General features: G+C 59.8%; 1 protein-coding gene across 2 annotated transcripts in view; it reads right to left on the bottom strand.

The window, feature by feature from the left end:
* Positions 1-14,309: 14,309 nt before the first annotated feature.
* Positions 14,310-22,607, bottom strand: part of NRF1 (nuclear respiratory factor 1) — a 53,226-nt gene continuing 44,928 nt past the window's right edge. For both annotated transcript variants that reach the window (XM_069882304.1, XM_069882305.1), the window contains one exon: positions 14,310-14,671. In XM_069882304.1, the coding sequence (XP_069738405.1) occupies positions 14,508-14,671 (164 nt within the window). In that variant the 3' untranslated portion in view covers positions 14,310-14,507. The remainder of the gene's footprint in view (positions 14,672-22,607) is intronic.

The following is a 22,607-nucleotide window of genomic DNA, read 5'->3' as shown; positions in this document are numbered from 1 at the left end:
GTGGCCACGGTGCCAAACGGGTCTTGGATCCTTGCTGATGGCACCAGGTTGTGTGCACGGTCAACGCGCTGGAGGGACGGGACGTGTCCAGAGGGAAGGGAGGGAGCCGGAGGAGTCTGGACAGGCTCAGAGGAGCCCAGGGGAACCTCATGAGATTCAACCAGGCTAAGGACAACAATCCTAAGGCTAAATCCTCAACATAAGAAGGAGATAGAGCTGTTGGAACGAGTCCGGAGGAGGCCATGGAGATGATGCGAGGGCTGGAGCCCCTCTGCTGTGAGGACAGGCTGGGAGAGTTGGGGTTGTTGAGCTTGGAGAAGAGAAGGCTACTGGGAGACCTTAAAGCAGCTTCTAGTATGGAAAGGGGCTCCAGGAAAGCTGGGGAGGGGCTCTTGGTCAGGGAGGACCAGGATAGGCTGAGGGGAAATGGTTTTGAGCTGGAAGAGGAGAGATTGAGATGAGATCTTAGGCAGAAATGTTTTGCTGCGAGGGTCGGAGGCCCTGGCCCAGGTTGCGCAGAGCAGGGGTGGGTGGAGAGGTTCAAGGCCAGGTTGGATGGGGCTTGGAGCCCCTGATCCAGTGGGAGGTGTCCCTGGGGTTGGAACTGGATGGGCTTGGAGGTCCTTTCCAACCCAAACCATTCCATGTTTCCATGACCCTGGCACATCCCAGGTGACCATGACTGGTCCTAAAGAGAACAACCCCAGCTCAGTGCTTGTTCACTGACAAACTTCTCTATTTTTTCCCCATAACTGACCCATCTGCAGCCAAGGGCTCCTCCTCCCACCTTTGCTCCTTCCCAAGTTTCAGCTCTTTTTCCCAGACCCCCTCCTTGAGCCCAGCAGCCTCACCCCTCGCCCAGACCAGGATCCCCCACAAATCTGGGATGATCCACCCCGCTGGGCTGGGATTCTCCTCTCTGTCGTCCCACCTCGAGGTGACACCCAACAGAGCGAGCGATGCCAACCACCTTCCCATCCCTGGGCTTCAGCCTCATTTTTAAGCTGGGATTTGGGGGCAGGGGGTTGGGATGCTCTTCCCTGTGCATCCCACCTCCGGGTGACACCAGCAGGATGAGCGATGACGACCACCTCCCCATCCCTGAGCTTCCACTCTCTTTTTAAGCTGGGACTTTGGGATGGGGTGGATTTTTTTTTTTGCCAGTGCCAGCCTCTCCAGGGCCGTAAAATATTCCAGGAGGGCTCCTGGCTAATGGACCTCGGTCACGCTCCCTCGTTCCTCCGCATCAATATTGCATTATCGTTTCCATCCCCATCTGAGCCCGCGCGAGGAGCTGCAGAAAGAAACCGAGCTGAGCCCCCGCGCCAGCAGGGCGGCTCTGCCCGACCCCCTCCGCCTTCCCGAGGCTCCTCCAGCTCCGTCCACATTAAATATTCGGCTGAGGAACAAAAGAAGACGACGTAAATTTTTAAACAGAGCCATTTGCTCTGCTCAGTTTACGCAGGCGGAGGCCCCAGCGAAGTTTCGGAGCCGAAATATTGATGGTGCTGGGGAGAGGGATGAGTCCGGTGCCAAGGAGCCCCATCCCACGCTTGGGGTGGCACCATGTTGCGCTTTATGGCTTGGGGATCATCCTCGAGTCTTGGGGATCATCCCCAATCACGGGGACCATCTCAAGTTCCTCCTTGTTTGAGGATCATCCTCAGGTCTCAGGGATCATCCCTGGTCAGGGGGACCAAACCAGGATCTCGAAGACCATCCTAGACTTGAGGGACCATCCCAGGTTCTGGAGACCACCCTGGGGACCGTTCAGGGTTCCTCCCTGCTTGGCAACCATCCTGGGACCTTGGGGACCACCCAGGGCTCTTGGGAACCATCCCGAGTCTTGGGAACTATCTGGGGTATCTCCCTATTTGGGGACCATCCCAGAGCTCTTGGGAACCATTCCAAGTCTTGGGGACCATCCTGAGTCTTGGGAACCATCCCGAGTCTTGGGAACTATCTAGGGTGCCTCCCTACTTGGGGTCCCTCCCAGGGCTCTTGGGGACCATCCCAGAGCTCTTGGGAATCATCCCAAGTCTTGGGAACTACCTGGGGTGCCTCTCTACTCGGGAACCATCCCAGAGTTCTTGGGAACCGTCCCGAGTCTTGGGAACTATCATCTGGGGTATCTCCCTACTTGGGGACCATCCCAGAGCTCTTGAGGACCATCCCAAGTCTTGGGAACTATCTAGGGTGTCTCCCTACTTGGGGACCATCCCAGAGCTCTTGAGGACCATCCCAAGTCTTGGGAACTATCTAGGGTGTCTCCCTACTTGGGGTCCATCCCAAGTCTTGGGAACCATCCTGAGTCTTGGGAACCATCTGGGGTGCCTCCCTACTTGGGGACCATCCTGGAGCTCTTGGGAACCGTCATGAATCTTGGGAACTATCATCTGGGATATCTCCCTACTTGGGGACCATCCCAGAGCTCTTTGGAACCATCTCGATTCTTGGGAACTATCTGGGATATCTCCCTACTTGGGAACCATCCCAGAGCTCTTGGGAACCATCCCGAGTCTTGGGAACTATCATCTGGGGTGTCTCCCTACTTGGGGACCATCCCAGAGCTCTTGGGGACCATCCCTTCCCTCTTCCCCACCTCTCTTGGGGGGGTCCTCCCCCCGTCCCCCCAAGCCCCTGTTTCCAGGGGGTTTGACCCCCCCCAAAATCCCAGGAGGCTCCGATCGGCTTCTCCCACCCTCCGTGGCCTGCGGACACCGGGACACCCGATCCCGTCCCAGCACCAGCCTGGCCCCAAACTGGTCAGGCTGGTTTGTGGCACTGGAGCCCAGAGCTGGGGGGGATCTGGGGGGGCTGCAGAGACCCCCCCCAATACCTCTGTATTTGCTATAGGGGGTGTCCGAGTGGGTGTGTGATTTGAGGGGGTTTGGTGCGATTTGGGGAGGTTTGGTGCAATTTTGGGGGGGTTGGTGCGATTTGGGGGGGTTTGGGGGATTATGAGTGATTTGGGGGTGTTTGTGTGTGCAGTTTTTGGGGTGTTTTTTGTAATTTGGGGGTGTTTGTGTGCAATTCGGGGGGGGTCTGTGAAATTTGGGGCTGTCTGTGCGTGAATTTCGGGGATGATTGTGTGTGATTTGGGGAGGGGGAGTTCATTGGGGGAGGATTTAATTTTTGGGGGGTAAATGTAATTTTGAGGAGGGCTGGGATGCCGTTTGGGGGGGTTAGATGCAGTTTTAGGGGGACTAGATGCCGTTTGGGGGGGTTGGATGCCGTTTTGGGGGTGTTCGATGCCGTTTTAGGGGTGTTGGATGCCGTTTTGGGGTGGTTAGATGCCGTTTTGGGGGGGTTGATGCCGTTTGGGGGGGGTTGATGCCGTTTAGGAGGTGTTCGATGCCGTTTTGGGGGGGTTAGATGCTGTTTTGGGGTGGTTAGATGCCGTTTTGGGGGGTTAGATGCCGTTTTGGGGGAGCTGGGATGCCGTTCAGGGGGGTTAGATGCCGTTTTGGGGGGTTCAATGCCGTTTTGGGGGGCTGGGATGCCCTTTGGGGGGCTGGGATGCCCTTTGGGGGGGTTAGATGCCATTTTGGGGGTGTTCGATGCCGTTTTGGGGGCGTTCGATGCCGTTTAGGGTGTTTAGATGCCGTTTGGGGGTGTTCGATGCCGTTTTGGGGTGGTTAGATGCCGTTTTGGGGGTTTGGATGCCCTTTTGGGGGGCTGGGATGCCGTTTGGGGGTGTTCGATGCCGTTTTGGGGGTGTTCGATGCCGTTTTGGGGTGGTTAGATGCCGTTTAGGGGGGTTAGATGCCTTTTCGGGGGGCTGGGATGCCGTTTGGGGGTGTTCGATGCCGTTTTGGGGGTGTTCGATGCCCTTTCGGGGGGCAGCACCGCCGCGCCCCTCCCCGTGGCTGCAGGTCTGGAGGGACGGGGACCCCCCCCATCCCCTCGGGGACCCCGTGGGAGCCCCCCCAGCCCTGTGTGTGTCCCCCCCCCCCCGTCCCCCCGTCCCCATCCCCTGCGCCCATCCCCGTCCCCTCGGGGCGGCGCCGCCTCTCGGCTTGCGGAGCCGGGTTGGGGTCGGGGGGAGGATGGAAAACGGGGTGTGGGGGGGTCCGGGATTGTTTTCCACACACCCCCCCGCTCCCTTCCCCGGTTTGGGGGGGTTCGGGGTGCGGGTAACCGGATCGGGGGGTTGGGGGGGGGTGGGGGGTGTCCGGTGTCCGGTATCGAACAGCCGGCGGGCGGCCCCGGGGGGGGGATTTGGGGGGTGGGTGAGGGGGGGGGCCTGGGGGGGAAGATGGCTATAAAGGGGGCCCCCCCCGGTGGGGGGAAAAAGCAGCGGAGGCCCCCGGAGCCGCTCCCGGAGCCGCCCCGAGGCCACGGCGATGGGCGCCCGACCCGGCGAGGGACCCGACAGGGACGGGTTGGGGATGGGGGGGTGGGGGGGGGCATCGCTGCCCCTCCTGGGACCCCCCGCCTCGCACTTAGAGGCCGATAGGGGGGTCCCAGCATCACCCCCCGGGCCGGGATAACGGGAGGGACTCACCGCCCCGAGGCCACGGGGATGGGCGGGGGGGGGCGTCTCTGCCCTGGAGAGGGAGGAGAAGGCTCTTGGGGGGCATCTCTGACCCTCCTGGGACCCCCCCTCGCACTTAGGGGTCGATAGGGGGGTCCCAGCATCACCCCCTACCCTACCCCGGGCTGGGGTAACGGGGGGGACCCGCCGCCCCGAGGCCACGGGGATGGGCGGGGGGGGGGGCATCTCTGCCCCTCTCGGGACCCCCCCAATCCCAGAGGCTGGTGGGGGCAGGTGGGGGGGGTCTCAGCATCATCCCCCCCCCCCGGGATACAGGGACGGGGGACCCGCCGCCCCGAGGCCACGGGGATGGGCGGGGGGGGGGTGCGTCTCTGCCCCTCTTGGGGCTCCCCCCCTCGCTCTTTGAGGGGACAATAGGGGGGTCCCAGCATCCCCCCCCCCGCCTTGGGATGGATAATGGGGTAACGGGGGGGATGTGGGGCTGGGGAAGGAGGGGGGTTCAAGGTGAGCCCGGCCCCCCCCCCCCAGTCCCGGCTCCACCTTCCCGGGGCACCTGGGCCAATGGGGAGCCCCGGGGGGGCCCCCCCGCCGGGCTAAGGAGCCGCCGCCGCCGCTCCCCGGCACTCGCCCGTCTGTCCGTCCGTCTGTCCGTCCGTCCGGCGCCCCCAGACCCGGGGGGACCCCCCAAACCCCCCCCCAGAGGCAGCGCCCGGAGCTGAGGTGAGTGCAGCCTTGGGAGGGGGGCTGGAGGGGACCCCCCGAGGGATTGGGACCCCCCTTTGCCCCCCCCCCTTCCCTCTGGAGACGGGACCCCCCCCTCCTTGTTTTTCCTCGACGTAAAATCCCTCCCTGACATCGTCTGAGCTCCCCAATTCCCCCCCCAATCCACCCCCCACCTCCCAGGCTCTCAGGGTGTCCCCCCGCCTCCCTAGGACCCCCCCAAATCCCTGATATTGGGGGGGGATGGCAGAGATCACCCCCAGCAGGCAGGGAAACCCCAAACCCCTGATATTGGGGGGGGGATGACCAGGGACCCCCAATCCTCTGCCATCGAGGGGTGAAACAGGTGACACAAACTTGGGGTGCAGCCCCTTGGGTCGCCTCTTGGCCTGGGGGGGTTATTTGGGGGTTCAGTGATGCCCCTCCAGTACGATTTGTCATCGCTTCGCAGCCTCGATGTCACCGAGCGGTGCCCTTAAAGCTCTCCTGGGGCGCCCCCAGACCCGGGGCTCTGCTCTGGGGGGGCTGGGGGACCCCAACCCCCCCTGCCCCGGGCTGGAGGGCCGTGGGGTGGGGGTCCCGGCACCACCCTGCCTCGTTCAGCCCTGAAACGGGGCTCCCGGGGGCTCCGTCGCTGCCCCTGACTCCGAATCCAGCTCCGTCCCCATCCTGGTCCCTGTCTCTGTCCCTGATTGTGTCCTTGTCCCCATCCCTGTCCCCATTCCCATCCCCATCCCCGTCCTTGTCCCAGTCTCTATTCCCATTTCTGTCCTCTCCATTCCTGCCCCCGTTCCCATCTCTGTCCCCCCTCCTGTCTCCATCCCGTCTTTATTCCCATCCTGACCCCTGTCTCCGTCCCTTTCTCCATCCCGATCTTTGTCCCCATCCCCATTCCCATCTCCATCCCCATTCCTGTCTCCATCCCTATCTTTATCCCAGTCCCCCTCCCCATCTCCATTCCCATCTTTGTCCCTTTTCACCATTCCTGTTTCCGTCCCCAACTCCGTCCATTCCCTTATTTCCATCCCCATCCCCATCCCTGTTTCCATCCCCATTTGAATCCCCGTTTCCATCCCTGTTCCCATCCCCATCCCCATCCCCATCCCCATCCCTATCCCTATTCCCATCCCCGTTCCCATCCCTGTTCCCATCCCCTTTCCCATCCCTGTTCCCATCCCTTCTCCCATCCCCTTTCCCATCCCTGTTCCCATCCCTGTTCCCATCCCCGTTCCCATTCCTGCTCCCATCCCTGTTCCCATCCCCATCCCCATCTTTATCTTCATCCATGTCCCCATCCCCATCCCTGTCACCATCTCCATCCCATCTCCATCTCCATCTCCATCTCCATCTCCATCTCCATCTCCATCTCCATCTCCATCTCCATCTCCATCTCCATCCCCATCTCCATCCCCATCCCATCCCATCCCATCCCATCCCATCCCATCCCATCCCATCCCACCCCATCCCCCCTGAGGCGATGCCGGGTGCCCCCACGATTCCCGGGAAGCCGAGGGCCGTGTCCGCGCTGCCGCAGTCCTGGCACCATCTTGGTGCCGTCGTTGCCGCGAGCAGCCCCGGTGCCGCCGTGGCCTTTAGGGGCCGGGGATGGTTTTTTGGCCCCAGGGAGCCCCTGGATGGGGTTGGGGTCCCCGTGTCCCCCCTGTCCCCGTGCCGAAGGTCTCTCCGCCGCGCTCGGAGAGGGCTGGGGGCGCGGGGGCCGGGGGGGCCCCGGGGAGGGCGGCCTCCGCAATGCGGCAGCTCCCAACGTCACGAGCCGGGGTGCGGCGGCTGCAGAGGGGCAGGCGCTGCCGCAGCGCGGGGGCGGGGGACGCGGACACCCCCAAAGCTGCCGCCCCCCGGCCAGCCGGGACGCGGGAAGGGGCCTCGGCCGATGGCGGGAATCGCGCGACGCCGGCCACGCCAAAGTCACGCCAAGGGCGGCGGGGGGCACGGTGACCCCGCGCCCCCCGCGTCCCCCAGGTGAGGACCACGACGCGGCCGGGGGGCTCCGCGTCCTCCCCGGCTCTCGGGGGCTTCGCCGCGGGCGCTGCAGGTGCTGGTGGGTGCGGCCGGGGGGACGCGACCATCCCGGCCGGCGTTGACCTCTCCGCGCTCAACGCTCCCCAAGCCGCACGGGTGGCCGAGCCCAGCGGACGCCGTCGCCCGCCTCCCGCTCCCCATCCGAAGTCGGACGAGGGGGTCGGTGGCCGCGTCCTCGATGGGGTCAGCGCCCACCGCCGGCCCCGGGCACCCCGAGCTCGTCCCGCGGCCGCTCGGATCGAAGGGGCCTCGGCGTCGCCGACACAAAGGAGACTTTGTGCCTTCTGGCCGCCATGGCCGCTTGGCACAGCCCCGCGGGGACGGCTCCGCGGCCGCCGGGGACCCGCGGCCACCTGGGGGGCTTCGCGGACATCGGGGGGGCTGCAGCTTCTTGGGGGGTTGCAGCCATCTGGAAGCTTCGCCGCCGCGCAGGGGAGGTCGTAACCTTCTAAGGGCTCCGCAGCCCTTGGAGAAGGGTCTTCGGTCTTATTTTTGGGGGTGGTTGGGATCATTTTGGGGGGATCTGCAGCCTTTAGGGGGTCTGAAGCCATTTGAGGGTGGTCTACAACTTTCGGGACAGTCTGCAATGGTTTTTTTTGGGGGGGGGTTCATCCATCCAGGGGGCTACAACAATTTCTAAGGGATTTGCGGCCATTTGAAGGGTCTGCGGCCATCGAGAGGGTTTGCAGCCGTCCAGGGGGAGCGAAGCCTCCTGAGGAGGAGGTTGTGACGTTCTGGGGGGGTGGTTTGAAGCCACTTGGAGGGTTTGAAGCCACTTGGAGGGTTTGCAGCCCCGTGATGGGTTTGCAGCCACCTCGATGCTTTGCGACCACGCAGGGGAGGACGGAGCCTTTACTGGGGGGGATCCGGCACCATCCACAGGCTCCGCAACCCCCTGGGGCATTTCCAGCCATCCAGGACACGGGAAACCTGTTTTTAGGGGGTGGGTGCAACACTTCAGGGGGGTCGCAGCCATTGGGATGGTTTGCAACCGAGCAAGAGCGGGTCGGCAACCATTTTGGGAGGTTGGCCACCTTTTTTGGGGGGGGGATTGCAACCAGCAGGGGTTTGCAGCCCTCTGGGGGCGTGGGGGCTGCAACCATGCAGGGATTTCTGCCCATGGGGGGCTGCAGCCACCCAGCAGTGTCCGCTCCGGGGCTGAGACACCCGCGTCGCCCGCAAGGGCTCGGAAAGGGCTCGGAGCGCGGGGCCGGCATCGCCTCGGCCCCATCCCGCATCCCCGGATCCGAGCCGAGGGCCAGATTCCCCCCATCCTCCCCGGGGAGGAGGCATCGTGGGGAGCGTCTCCCCTCGCTGGGCAGTTTCCGAAGCGTTTTGCCAGTCGATAACCATTTATTCCCATTTTTCCCCTCGCTGGAGCGCGGGCAGCTCCTCGGCTCTCACTCGGGAAGGGTTTTGGGGAAAATTAATGGGAAAGAAGGAGTTTGGAGCTCGCTACTCCTGTTCTGTGTATGGCACTGGTAGAATTCACTGTGCAACCCCGCGGTCAGTGAATTACCATAGGGCCATAAACAGAGCAGAGAAAGACCCGCGAGCGCCGCAGGGCCGACGCCGCCTGGCCCGCTTTGGCACTAGCACATTTTTGCTTTGATTTGTAGCTTTTGAGCAATTATGTGTAGTGCCAATATGGGAGAAGGCGGAGAGAGCAGCGCCGGGGCAGGGCACGGGGGCGCTGGGGGCGAGGACCCCACCCCAAAATCGGGGGTGACGGAGGGATGCTCGTCAGATCCCATCCGCGGGGTCAGCCGGACGCGGTGTCCGAGCCGATGGAGCCTCTCGGACGGGCTCACGGTGGTGGCATCTCCGGAGGGTTGAGCCAAGCGTTGCTCCAGGACCCCACAGGTGCCGCGCGTCGGCTTTCCCGGCTGGAGAGGTGAAATTGTCTTTGTTTTCCTGTTTTCTTGCAGCGTTCCAGGTCCGGCGCCGCGGCGGCGTGTCCGGAGCCGGCGGTGCCAGCGGTGCCCGCCCCGGGGCTGCCTTTGGCAATGGTAGAACTCACACTGGTGCGGTAGCAGGATCCGGTGGTTCTAGACTTGCCAACTACGGCCCCAGGGAACCGCCACGGACACAGGCGCCGGCACCCACGGCTGCAGCCGGACACCTCCCGGCTCTGGGAGGGGGCTTGAGGGATCCTGCTCCCTCCCATACAGATCTTGGGGATCCAGTGTCCCCAACCCCACCCAGGGCTCTGCTGTTGATTTGGAAGGGGGCTCATGGGATCCTGCTCCATTCCATATGGATCTGGGGGGATCCAGTGTCCCCATTCATCCAGGGCTCTGCTGTCGAGTCGGGAAGGGCGTTCATGGGATCCTGCTCCATCCCGCACGGATCCAGGGGGGATCCAGTGTCCCCAGCCCCACCCAGGGCTCTGCTGTTGAGTTGGAAGGGGGTTCATGGGATCCTGCTCCATCCCCTACAGATCCAGGGGGGATCCAGTGTCCCCAGCCCCACCCAGGGCTCTGCTGTTGATTTGGGAAGAGGCTCATGGGATCCCACTCCATCCTGTACAGATCTGGGGGGGCAGATCCAGTGCCCCCCATTCATCCAGGGCTCTGCTGTTGAGTTGGAAGGGGGTTCATGGGATCCTGCTCCATCCCCTACAGATCCAGGGGGGATCCAGTGTCCCCAGCCCCACCCAGGGCTCTGCTGTTGAGTTGGAAGGAGGTTCATGGGATCCCACTCCATCCCGTACGGATCCAGTGCCCCCCATTCATCCAGGGCTCTGCTGTTGAGTTGGAAGGGGCTCATGGGATCCCACTCCATCCCGTACGGATCCAGGGGATGACACAGCAGGTGTCGGTGCTCGTGGGGCACAGGGGATGGTGATGCTGAGCCCCCGAGGAGGGGGGTCCGGCACCCCCTGCATGTCCCCGTGGCTGGGGGGGACAGGGACCCGCTGGATACCGGGCATCGGAGCAGCAGGGCCCCGCGTCCCCGTGTGGCTCCGGGCTGATCCGGCCCCACGACACGGAGAGGGGAATTGCGGGGGGGGGATTAGGTTTGGCCCCCAGCCTCGGATCTGGCCCCGACCCAGCCCCCAGTTTCTGGGAACGGGAAGGGGGAAACTGAGGCAGCGCTGGGGGCGGCAGGAGGGGCAGCTCGGGCCGTGGGGGCGTGGGGGGCGGCCGGGGTATGTAGGGCAGCGCCGGGCGATTACCGGGCTTTCAGCGTAAGCCCGCGGAGATTGGATCACGCGGGATTAGGCTGCACGCTCGAATCATCCTCGTGCGCCGGGGGTGGCGGGTGGGGGTGGGCACGGGCTGTCCGCGTGTCTGTCTGTCTGTCTGTCTGTCTGTCCATCCGCCTGGTTGGCCAGCCGGCCGGCCGACGTCCCTCCTCCCAGCCCATCCCGCTCTCCAGACACCGAGTCCGTCTTCCTATCCGTCAGTCCGGCCACCCGGCCGGCCGTCTGTCCAGGCAGCCATTGCTCCATGTACCAGTCTGTCTGTCCGTCCGTCCATCCGTCCATCCATCCATCCATCCATCCATCCATCCATCCATCCATCCATCCCTCGGTCTGTCCACTTGTTCAGGCAGCCAATGGTCCATGTACGAGTCTGTCTGTCCGTCCATCCGTCCATCCAACCCCTGGTCTTTCCACCTGTTCAGGCAGCCAACGTTCCATGTACCAGTCAGTCAGTCCGTCCGTCCGTCCGTCCGTCCATCCGTCCATTCATCTGTCTCTTCAGCCAGCCACTGCTCCGTGCACCAGTCTATCCATCCATCCGTCTGTCCATCCATCCATCCATGAGTTTATCCATCCATCCAACCATCCATCCACCCATCCATCCATCTATTCATCTGTCTCTTCAGCCAGCTACTTTTCCATCCGTCCATCCATCCATCCGTCCATCCGTCCGTCCATCCATCCATCCATCCGTCTGTCCGTCCATCCATCCATCCATCCATCCATCCATCCATCCATCCATCCATCCATCCATTTGTCTGTCTCTTCAGCCATTGCTCCATGTACCAGTCCGTCCGTCCGTCCATCTGTCCATCTCTCTCCAGCCAGGCAGCCACTGACCCACCCACCAGTCTGTCCGTCTGTCCCTCCCCCGACGCTGGCTCCAACACCCCCCGGCCCCTCCCCTGGCTCCTCCCCAGCCCCCAGAGGGGACCCAGGACCCCGTCCCGTCCCCTCCAGCTGCACCAGCCAGGGGCTCCTCCAGCACCCAGCAACGCTAGTGGGGCCAAATCCTGCAATTTAGGGGGCAAATCCTGCAATTTCAGGGCAAATCCTGCAATTTAGGGGCCAAATCCTGCAATTTCAGGGCAAATCCTGCAATTTAGGGGCCAAATCCTGCAATTTCAGGACAAATCCTGCAATTTAGGGGGCAAATCCTGCAATTTAGGGGCCAAATCCTGCAATTTCAGGGCAAATCCTGCAATTTAGGGGCCAAATCCTGCAATTTCAGGGCAAATCCTGCAATTTAGGGGCCAAATCCTGCAATTTCAGGGCAAATCCTGCAATTTGGGGGTGCAGTCCTGCAGTTTTGGGGCCACATTCTGAAATCTGTGGGTCAAATCCCGTAATTTCCGGCCCAAGTCCTGCAATTTTGGGGTCAAATCCTGCCCTGGGCAGGGCTGGGATGGGATGAGGGGCAGAGGCAGCAAATCCAGCTGGACCAGGCTTGGAGGCCCCCGGGGGACCCCGCATCGCGCCCAGGGTGGGGAGGACGATGCGGAGCCGCAGCAGGAGGCCCCGACCTGCTTATTAAAGCCCGATTAGCAAAGATTAAAGCCTGGCAGCAGCGTCTGCCACCGCGAGCGATTCTGCACGATCCAGGGCCCCAGTGGGTCACCCAGCCCTGCCGGGGGACATCCCGGGGTCCCCAGGAGCACTCGGACCCCCACGTCTCCCTCCCGGCATCGTTTGTATGTGGGGACATGGAGCTCGGCTGGGGAAACAGCCTCGTTGCCCCTGTCCTCCCTCCGCTCTCTCTCTCTGGCCCCGCAGGATTCCCCGCGGAGCCGGCGTTCCAATAAAGCTGCTGAACCCCATCGCTGCGCTTCCCGGCTCCTCCTTGGGTTTGCGCCCCGGATCACGCGCCCGCAGCTGGAAATGGAGGATTCAACCCCAAATGGGGCTCGTCCCCGGGGTGGGAGCGCGCGGCGACGCTCCAGGTCGCAGCCGGGAGAGCCAAAAGGAAAGAGACAAATGGCACCAAGAAAGATTTAAGCCCCCAAACCACGCGGCTCTCGCTCTCCAGCCCCGACGGCGCCGCAGGAGCGGAGCCGGTGTGGGGAGGGATGGTGGGACACCCCAAAACCCCATCGGGTGCCCCGAAAGAGGGGAGCGGACACAGGGCTGGACACGTCCGTAACAATTTATTGGCAATAACAGACACCGGGAGAACGGGGGGGTCCATGCTCTGCTACTTGCCTGGTCTCTGTCTGTTCTGGGGGGCGGGAGGGCAGGGGGGAACCTCTGGGACTAAAAGAACCTCATTCCGTTGCCAAAGAAACACCGACCGGAAGCCACCGACATCTTCACGACGACAATAAAAAAATGAGAATTAAAAAAAAAAACAAAACAACAAACCGAAAGCAAACCCAAAGTGGAGAACCGGGACAGCCTGGAGGGAAGCGTTGCCCTCGTCCGAGCAGGGAGATGATGGGTACAGGGAACACTCAGCAGTTTTCCATTTAAAACAAGTCAATGCAAGAGTCCGAGAGCTCCCTCGAAGGCCGAGCGAGACGGGAAGAGCTTTGTTAATGGAAATTGTCATTAAAAAATTAAGAGTTAAATACCACGCGGCACTGCAGGCTCGGGCAGGGGGCTCGGCTGGGACACCAAGGCTCATCCCGCGGGAAAGCCGAGTCAGAGCTGCCCCCCAGAAACCACCCGCGAGACCTTTTTGACCCCTCCTGGAGAGGATTTTGGGTGATGGAGACACACAGCACAAGCCGCACGGAGCGGGGCCGCGCAGGGGGCACAGAGGGGTCCCTGAGGGGAAGGGTCTGCATGAGCATCCCGCTCCGCTGCCTCCAAGAGAGGCTTTCCTCGTGGGAGGGAAGGACGCGGGGTCCTGGGGACGGTGGCGGGGACTGGGACGAGCCCGGGAGGCTCTTTGGCAAAGAGGAGTCACCCGGGAAGGCGATGGGGACGCAGCCCCTGGAGAGGTGATTCCACTCCGGTCCGGATCCACAAAAAATGGGAAATAATAATAATAATAATAACAACAATAATAATAATAATGAGGAAAAAAAACCAAGAGCTCTAAGATGGCAGGTACGTTTCGAGAGCAAAGAATGGGTCTCCAGTGTGCACCAAGGGGAGCGGAGCCTCGCGGGCTCCAGGAAGGAGTTTTCCTGCTGGGAGGCTGCTGCCCCTGCAGCCACACATGCGTTTGGTTTTCCCAGGAGAGGAGCTTTCTCCAAGCTCTTTTCCTTTATGTGTGTGGGGGTTTTTTAATACAAAAGTCCACATTAAATTGGTGAAACCCAACCGGCCAAGGATGGTGGAGCTGCTTGCTCCGGAGCACCTGCAGAGCCCGGGAGCACCCGCGGCGTCCGGGAGAGGGCACAGAGCCTGGGAGCAATGGGTTCGGCACCCACAGAGCTTGAGAGTGATGGTTTCTGTGCCTGAGGAGCCTGGGAACGATGGATTTGGCGCCCACCAAAGCTCAGAGCAATGGGTTTGGCACCCGTGGGGCCCAGGAGTGATGGGTTTGGCACCTGCCATGGCAAGGAGCGATGGGTTCGGTGCCCACCGAGGCTCAGAGAGATGGGTTCAGTGCCCACCAAGGCTCAGAGCGATGGGTTTGGTGCCCACCGAGGCTCGGAGCGATGGGTTTGGCACCCACGGAGCCTGGAACGATGGGTTCGGCCAGTGGTGTCCACGCTCCTTCCTGTGCCTCTGTTCCCCCCGTCCTCACCCCTGCTCAATCCCATCCCGGGGGGGCAGGGTGGAAGAGGTTGCTTTGCTTTGTTTTAAATCTTCTTGGAATGAAAGTCCTGTCACAACGTGGCTTCGCGCTCCGGCGGGAGCAGAGCGGCGCTACACAAACGCACGGAACACACCCTCTCTGCTAGCAGTGTTTTTTCTTTTTCTCTTTGTTTTTTTTTTTTCCTTTTAAAAAAAAAAATCATTTACCAAACCCTTTGCTTCCGAAGCCGGGAGATTCGATGCCACCTGATTGCATCGCTGGAGAGGCGTAAAAAAACTTATTTGCGTTAAGAGACGAGGAAAAAAAAAATCACCATGATCCTGGTCTGGGCATCGTCACTGTTCCAAGGTCACCACCTCCACCGCCTGGCCGTCCATGGTGACCGCGCTGTCCGCTATCCTCGTGGTCACGGGCGCCATGGCCACCTGCACGGGGCCGTTGCCCTGGGCCAGGCTGGTCACCACGGTCTGGTACATGCTGACGGGAATCTGGACGAGACCTGTGGAGACAAAACCACACGTTGGAGCAGGGTTGGTTGGGAAGGAAGGAGCAGAGTGAGAACGGCATGTGGGATGAGGACAGTGTGGCCACACGGCCCCGTCCCCAGGGCTTCGACGCAGGGAGTGCTGCTCCAGAGAAGATCCTTTGGATCCTCCGAGCAGTAGTACTGCATCCCTCCTGTGCTGGAGTCCTCAATACAGGAAAGACAGGGACCTAGAATTATCAGAGAACCATTTGGTTGGAAAAGATCTTTGAGATCATCAAGCCCAACTGTACCTGTCCACTGCTCAGCCATATTTATGATGTTGAGGCTCTGGAACGAGTCCAGAGAAGAGCAACAAAGCTGGTGAAGGGGCTGGAGAACAGGCCTTATGAGGAGCGTCTGAGAGAGCTGGGGGTGTTTAGCCTGGAGAAGAGGAGGCTGAGGGGAGACCTCATTGCTCTCTACAACTCCCTGAAAGGAGGTTGTGGAGAGGAGGGAGCTGGGCTCTTCTCCCAAGTGACAGGGGACAGGACGAGAGGGAATGGCCTCAAGCTCTGCCAGGGGAGGTTCAGGCTGGACGTTAGGAAAAAATTCTTCACAGAAAGTGTCATTGGTCCCTGTCCGAGGCTGCCCAGGGAGGGGGTTGAATCCCCTTCCCTGGAGGGGTTTAAGGGCCGGGTGGACGAGGTGCTGAGGGACATGGGTTAGTGTTTGATAGGAATGGTTGGACTCGATGATGCTGTGGGTCTCTTCCAACCTGGTTATTCTGTGTGATTCTGTGTGATTTAGTACCTGGTTTTAGTACAGAGGAGGCCATGGAGATGATGCGAGGGCTGGAGCACCATCCTCCGCTCTGAGGACAAGCTGGGAGAGTTGGAGTTGTTGAGTCTAGATAAGAGAAGGCTGTGGGGAGACCTTAGAGCAGCTCCCAGTATGGAAAGGGGCTCCAGGAAAGCTGGGGAGGGGCTCTGGATCAGGGAGGGCAGGGACAGGACGAGGGGAACGGTTTTGATCTGCAAGAGGGGAGATTGAGATGAGATCTTGGGGAGAAATGTTTTGCTGTGAGGGTGAGGAGGAAAGAAATAAGATATTTTTGGAGGAGGAACACCAAGCAGACGCTGGGATAGCCCAGCAGGTACCTGTGCAGCCCACCCTGTCAGGAGGTGTTTTGCTGGAACCACTGGTCGCCCACAGATGAGGAACACGCTCCCAAAACACATTTTTCCACTTGATTTGCACAGAATTAGGAAACCCTGGGGCTGGGGAGGGCAGAAATTCTGCTTCTCCCCTTGTGACTCCTCCGTCTCCTGTAACTCTGTATGTTCCTCAAACACCTTCTGGCTGTGGTGGCACATGAATCATAGAAGCATAGAATCACCAGGCTGGAAAAGACCCATCGGATCATCGAGTCCAACCATTCCTACCAAATACCAGACGATGAGGAGGCTCCCATCACTGTGCAGACCACACACCCCTCCCAGACGGGTCCTCCTGCCTTCACGCTGAGATGGGGAAAGAGCAGGTGGGACCCGTGAGCCTTGGTCAAACCGTGCCAGCTCCACCCCCGGCTCCAGGCACTCACACACGTATTTATGTGAGAAACATCAGAGACAAAGAAACGCAAACCACGTTTCTCAGACCTTCCCTAATCATGGATGGGCCTGGAAAGGTAGGAAACATCTTCCCAAGGTGGCTCAGCTACAGAGTGGGATGTGATGCCCTCACGCTGAAGCCAACAGAGCTTCGGGCACGTTTTTAGCCACAAAGAAGAAAATTGGTGTGGCGAACACAGCGAGTCCTGGTTAGCTGGGTAACACCAACCAGGCAACACAAAACAATGAGGGCCCCGAGGGCATCGCGATGTGGATGATGAAAAGAGGTGGAAAGAACAGCAAGGAGCGCGGCTGGTGCTTGGGAGCAGCCAGGCAGGGGAACAGCAAATCCTGCAGAAATCACGGAAAATTCATCTTTCCAGTCCAGTGTTGGGGATTCCAGAACTGGACACAGGGTCCAGGTGGGGTCTCCCCAGAGCGGAGCAGAGGGGCAGAATCCCCTCCCTCCCTGCTACTCCCACGGCTTTGGATGCAGCCCAGGACACGGGTGGTTTCTGAGCTAGAAGTGCACGTTGCCGGCTCATGTGGAGCTTCTCCTTGCCCAGAACCCCAAGTCCTTCTCCTCAGGGCTGCTCCCTGTTATGTCTTCCCCCAGCCTGGAGTGGATTGCAGGACCTTGCTGTTGGCCTGGTGGGACCTCATGAGGGTCTTCAAGCCACAGTTCTCCAGCCTGTCCAGGTCCCTCTGGATCCATCCCATCCTTCTGGGGTGAGACCTGCACCACTCAGCTTGGTGTCACCTGCAAACTTGCTGAGGGTGCCCTTGATCTCGCTGCCTGTGCCATCAATGGAGACATTCAAGAGCACTGGTCCCAGTATGAACCCCTGAGGACACCACTCATCACAGATCTCCATCTTCCTACCATTCCAGCAGGTTGAGACAGTGGGTTCCTGTCCAAGGCTTTCCCGAAAAAGCAGCACAATCCCCTCTGGTTCAGGTTTCTGTGGCAGAGAGCAGAGCTCTGTCCCACCAAGGGCATGTCGTTAATAACACGAGGTGGGGGAGCACGGCACATCCTCAGGTGACTTACAGCACAGACAGGAAAGCTTATGAGTTAATCGTGCTGACCAGGGGGGTGACCCTGGTGGAGCTCAGCATGCATCGCAGCCCTTCGGCACCGCTCCTTTGGGGATCTCAAAGCGTTCTGCGGGTAGAGAGGCTTGGGATTCCCCAGCCAGAGGGCTGCCCCATGCCAGAGGGTTCACAATCCAGCTAAGGAATCACTTTCCTGGTGTGACGGTTCAACACAGACTGCAGTGAGCGGTGTGGAAGCAGGAGAACCCATGCCAGCAGGGTTCCACCCACGTTTGAATGGCTCATGGACCAGCTGAGGGATCGTTTCCTGGTGTGATGGTTCAACACTGACTGCTACGAGTGGTGTGGAGTCAGAAGAATCATAGAATCACCAGGTTGGAAGAGACCCACCGGATCATCGAGTCCAACCATTCCCATCAATCACTAACCCATGTCCCTCAGCACCTCGTCCACCCGGCCCTTAAACCCCTCCAGGGAAGGGGACTCAACCCCCTCCCTGGGCAGCCTCGGACAGGGACCAATCACCCTTTCTGTGAAAAATTTTTTCCTGATGTCAAGCCTGACCCTCCCCTGGTGGAGCTTGAGGCCATTCCCTCTCGTCCTGTCCCCTGGCCCTTGGGAGAAGAGCCCAGCTCCCTCCTCTCCACAACCTCCTCTCAGGGAGTTGGAGAGAGCAATGAGGTCTCCCCTCAGCCTCCTCTTCTCCAGGCTAAACACCCCCAGCTCTCCCAGCCGCTCCTCATAAGGCCTGTTCTCCAGCTCCCTCACCAGCTTTGTCACTCTTCTCTGGACTCGCTCCAGAGCCTCAACAAAGCTCCCAGAGCACTTTCTACCAGACCAGAGTTTTCAGCTACAAAACACTGAAATGAGAACTCACGCTCAGCCCTCTCAAAGACAATCTCCTATCAGATCTTCTGAGGAAACACAGCCCATCCCAGTTTAAGCAGGTGGTGGCACAGACATGGAGATTTGGCCTGGGATGCACCTAAAATCCCCACTCCAGACCAACGACCCACCCAAGCCTTTTGGATTACTTGAGTTGCTAACCCAAAGGAGATTGCTGGAGCTCTCAAATGAGTCTACAACCCATGGCCAACCCAAAGACCAGAGTCACCACTACCCTCATGGACCACAGAGCACACATGAAAAACCTTCACGCTGTTCAGACGCCCTGGGCATGGTGGGGCTGCTGCCAAAGGTGGGCACCACCAAAGATGGGGAGATGTGAAGACTCAAACGGGGTTTTCTTTGGAGAGGATGAGTTTGTTCCATCTTGGAGCACAAAGATGAGCAGAGAAGTCTCTGAGAGACGGCGACGAGCAGATCCCTTTCTGCATGGGATTAAACTAAATCGCCTCAATGTCTGACGTAGCAGCCTTCCTGCCAGGGGTGGCAACAAACCAACGGAGGAGAGGGCTGGAAGGTCTGCCATGCATTAACGCAGAGATGATCGCCCTTGGGAGGGAGACGATTAAACCACCGAGATACCATAATCAGGGCCAGGATTGGCCCCGCGATGCATCTGCTCAGGCCTGCGCCCTGATTAGCCCTAATCGAGCCGGCAGATGTTAATCCAAAGCATGGATTTCAGACCCTTCCAACTGTATTAAAACCAGGAAATCCATGAGACCCATAAAAAAAACCCCACCAACTTCTTGGGTCGTTGAAGAAGACTCATCTGCAAAGAAGGTGGAGCCGTGCCGGGGTGCTCTGCATGGAACGGGGTGTGTGGGGAGAGCCCAGGCTGAGAGAGGAAAGAAAGATCCTGTTGGATCACAGTGTCCCCTCCTGCACGAGAGGGACAGCAGAGGCGGTGATGAACCAGGCACTGAGATCCCGCCTCTTGTTTTCCTGCAGCACAGAACCATGGAATGGTTTGGGTTGGAAGAGACCTCCAAGCCCATCCAGTCCCACCCCTGCCATGGGCAGGGACACCTCCCACTGGATCAGGGGCTCCAAGCCCCTTCCAACCTGGCCTTGAACCCTTCCAGGGATGGGGCAGCCATGGGAGTTGGAACTGGATGGACTTTGAGGTCTGTTCCAACCCAAACCATTCTGCCATGCAGCGATGACCCTACCATGGCATCTTGCAGTAGATATTCCTGCAACTTCTCATCCCCCTCCTTGGCAGGCAAGGGGCTGAGCAACCCAAGCTTGTGCTCAGGAACGCGCTGCAGGGCCCCAGCACGTGGAAACCACACAACATTCTCTCTCAGTGGGCAGCATGACAAAAGGGTGCTGAGCACGCTTTGATTTGTGTACCTGGGACAGCCAAGAGTGATCCAGAAAGAGGGAATAACTGGGTTGTCTTCTCTGCAGTGGGAGAGGAGATAACGAGCTTGAAACGCAGCGTGGGAAATTGCACTAGGTATCGGGAAGGGGGAACTCCAGGCAACTGCTGAACAGAGGACCTCATACCACAGAGTGGTTTCGGCTGGAAAAGGCCTTCACGATCACTGATTCCAACCATCAATCCAGACCTAATGTTTCACCACCAGACCACGTCCCCAAGTACAACATCTACTCATCTTTTGAACCCCTCAAGAGATGGGGACTCCACCACTGCCCTGAGCAGTGCCAAAGCTTGACAGCACTTCCAGCAAGGAAATTCCTCCTAATGTCCAACCTAAACCTCCCCAGTGCATCTTGAGACTGTTTCCTCTTGTCCTGTCACTGGTTACCAGGGAGAAGAGCCCAGCACCCACCTCTCCACAACCTCCTGTCAGGCAGTTGCAGACAGCAATGAGGTCTCCCCTCAGCCTCCTCTTCTCCAGGATAAACAGCCCCAGGGCCCTCAGACGCCTCTTAGAACCCTTGTTCTCCAGCCCCTTTCCCAGCTCCGTTCCCTTCTCCAGCCCCTCAAGGTCCTTCTTGGAGCGAGGGGCCCAGAACTGAGCCCAGGAGTCGAGGGGCGGCCTCCCCAGCACCGAGTCCAGGGGCACAATCCCTGCCCTGCTCCTGCTGGCCACGCTCTTTCTGGAACAGGCCAGGGTGTCATTGGCCTTCTTGGCCACCTGGGCCACTGCTGGATCATGTTCAGCTGCTTTCAACCAACACCCCAGGTCCTTCTCCTCCAGGCAGATTTCCAGACGCTCTTCCCCAAGCCTGGAGCTGCTCGGGGTTGTTGTGTCCCCAGTGCAGGACCTGGCACTTGGCCTTGATGAACCTCATCCTGTTGGTCTCAGCCAGTGTGTCCACCCTGGTCAGGTCCCTCTGCAGAGCTTCCTGCCCTCCATCCAGGGATCCAGATCCCTCTGCAGATCCTCCTGCCCTCCATCCATGGATCCAGCCTGGCCAGGTCCCTCTGCAGAGCCTCCTGCCCTCCATCCATGGATTCAGCCTGGCCATGTCCCTCTGCAGAGCCCACAATCAAGGCACCATGGCCACTGGCATTTAAATAACTGCTGAGCAACTGTGTTCTTAACCGAATCCCAGAGCAACGACCATTCCAGTCCTCACCAGGGCAGCACTGGAGACTGCCTGGTGTCACTGCTGACACGGAAGAGCTGGCAGAGAGCAGCACTGCTCAGCACATGCACTGCAAGCTCCCACGAGAGGGTTTTATTGAATCCACACTGCTTTCACAAGAAACTGGCCTGCCAAGAGTTCCAGAAGTTATCATCTCAGCCCTGTCCCTTTTGGAGGACCAGCTTGAGAGGCCTTCAAGAGTGGGTCTGACAGGCAACGGGCATGAGCATGTCCCTTCAGAGAGACAGACCAGATCTCTGGGACGAGTTTGAATCACACCAGCTAAAACGAGGGCTCTCCAAGTCACATCACCCTGAAAAGCCCTCTGAGTGCAGAGAAGAAACGTCTGTGACCTAAATGCATCCCCTGAGAGACAAGGTGTTGACATGACACCATGGTCAGGAGATCACCCAAAGTCAGCCAGAGAAATTTCAGGAATCCCACCACACTCGGTGGTGACAAAGGCAGCAGAAGACGTCTCTTGACACAGACACCCACTTTAAGATAAGATGGGTTGTCTTCTGAAAGCACACGCTCTTCTCCCTCTCTGCCCCCAACCACTGCTAGGGCATCTGTGACAAACTCAAAGTAGACATCTACTAGGACAAGATGATAGTTGGAAGGACTTATTCCTTGGAGTACTCCTCACCTGGAGCCCTGTGTCCAGTACTGGAATCGTCAGCACAGGGAGGACACAGATCTGTTAGAGCAGGTCCAGAGGAGGCCACGGAGATGATGTGAGGGCTGGAGCATCTCTGCTCTGAGGACAGGCTGGGAGAGTTGGGGTTGTTCAGCCTGGAGAGGAGAAGGCTGCGGAGAGACCTTAGAGCAGCTTCCAGTATGGAAAGGGGCTCCAGGAAAGCTGGGGAGGGGCTCTTGATCAGGGAGTGCAGGGACAGGATGGGGAGGAATGGCTTTAAATTGGAAGGGGGAAGACTTGTTTTGGACATTAGGAAGAAATTGCTCATGATGATGGGGGGGAGGCCCTGGCCCAGGTTGCCCAGAGAAGCCGTGGCTGCCCCATCCCTGGAGGCCAGGTTGGATGGGGCTTGGAGCCCCTTGATGCAGTGGGAGGTGTCCCTGCCCATGGCAGGAGGAGGAACTGGATGAGCTTGGAGGTCCCTTCCAGCCCAAACCACTCCAGGATTCTATGACATGTCACAACTGCCACCCCCTCTGTCTTTGCAGCCCCTGACGCACCCGAACTCTTCCACCTGCAGCAAGGACGGCGTCACAAGGAAAGCCTACAATCCTTTCTAACTCTGGCAATGGTTGATCTGAAATCCCAGCTCTTCCCTCTCCCCTCGTTAGGACACAGCCAAGAACTCCCAAGGAAAGGGCGCCGGGGGACAAAGACGGAGCAGGGACCCGGTCCCCTGGCGGTGAATGAGCTTCATGCCTTCAGCCCTTGTGCTTTATGTAAGGTCCTTCCCTCCGTCTCCCCTTCGTGGTGGATGCAGGACAACAGGACCTGGATGTGGGCTGAGGCGGATAACGCCGCGTCCGTTCAAGCTCTGCTCCTACCAAGCCCATAGATGCTCGTGCTGGGTGCCCAGGGCTCCTCACTCTGAACCCCCCGGTTTGTCGTGCCAGCAAACACAGACAGAGCCGCGTCCACCTGCGGAGAGCAAAGCTTTTCACCGGGCTGCACCGGGCTTAGCCAATAACCCCTCTAAGCTCCGCTGACCGGGCGGCTTTGCTGTGGAGCGAAGGGCACCCCTGATAGGATTAGAGCCCATCACGGTCATCGTGGACATAGGAACACGGTTAAAAATAGAGGGAGTGCAGCAACCCCGGTGTCGGGATGCGCCGATCTCACCGTGTTTTCAGGACCA

Source organism: Phaenicophaeus curvirostris, unplaced genomic scaffold (genome assembly GCF_032191515.1).
Source record: "Phaenicophaeus curvirostris isolate KB17595 unplaced genomic scaffold, BPBGC_Pcur_1.0 scaffold_115, whole genome shotgun sequence".
NCBI lineage: Eukaryota > Metazoa > Chordata > Aves > Cuculiformes > Cuculidae > Phaenicophaeus > Phaenicophaeus curvirostris.
Note: the sequence above shows the minus strand (reverse complement) of the source record. Positions and strands in the feature narration are given on the sequence as shown.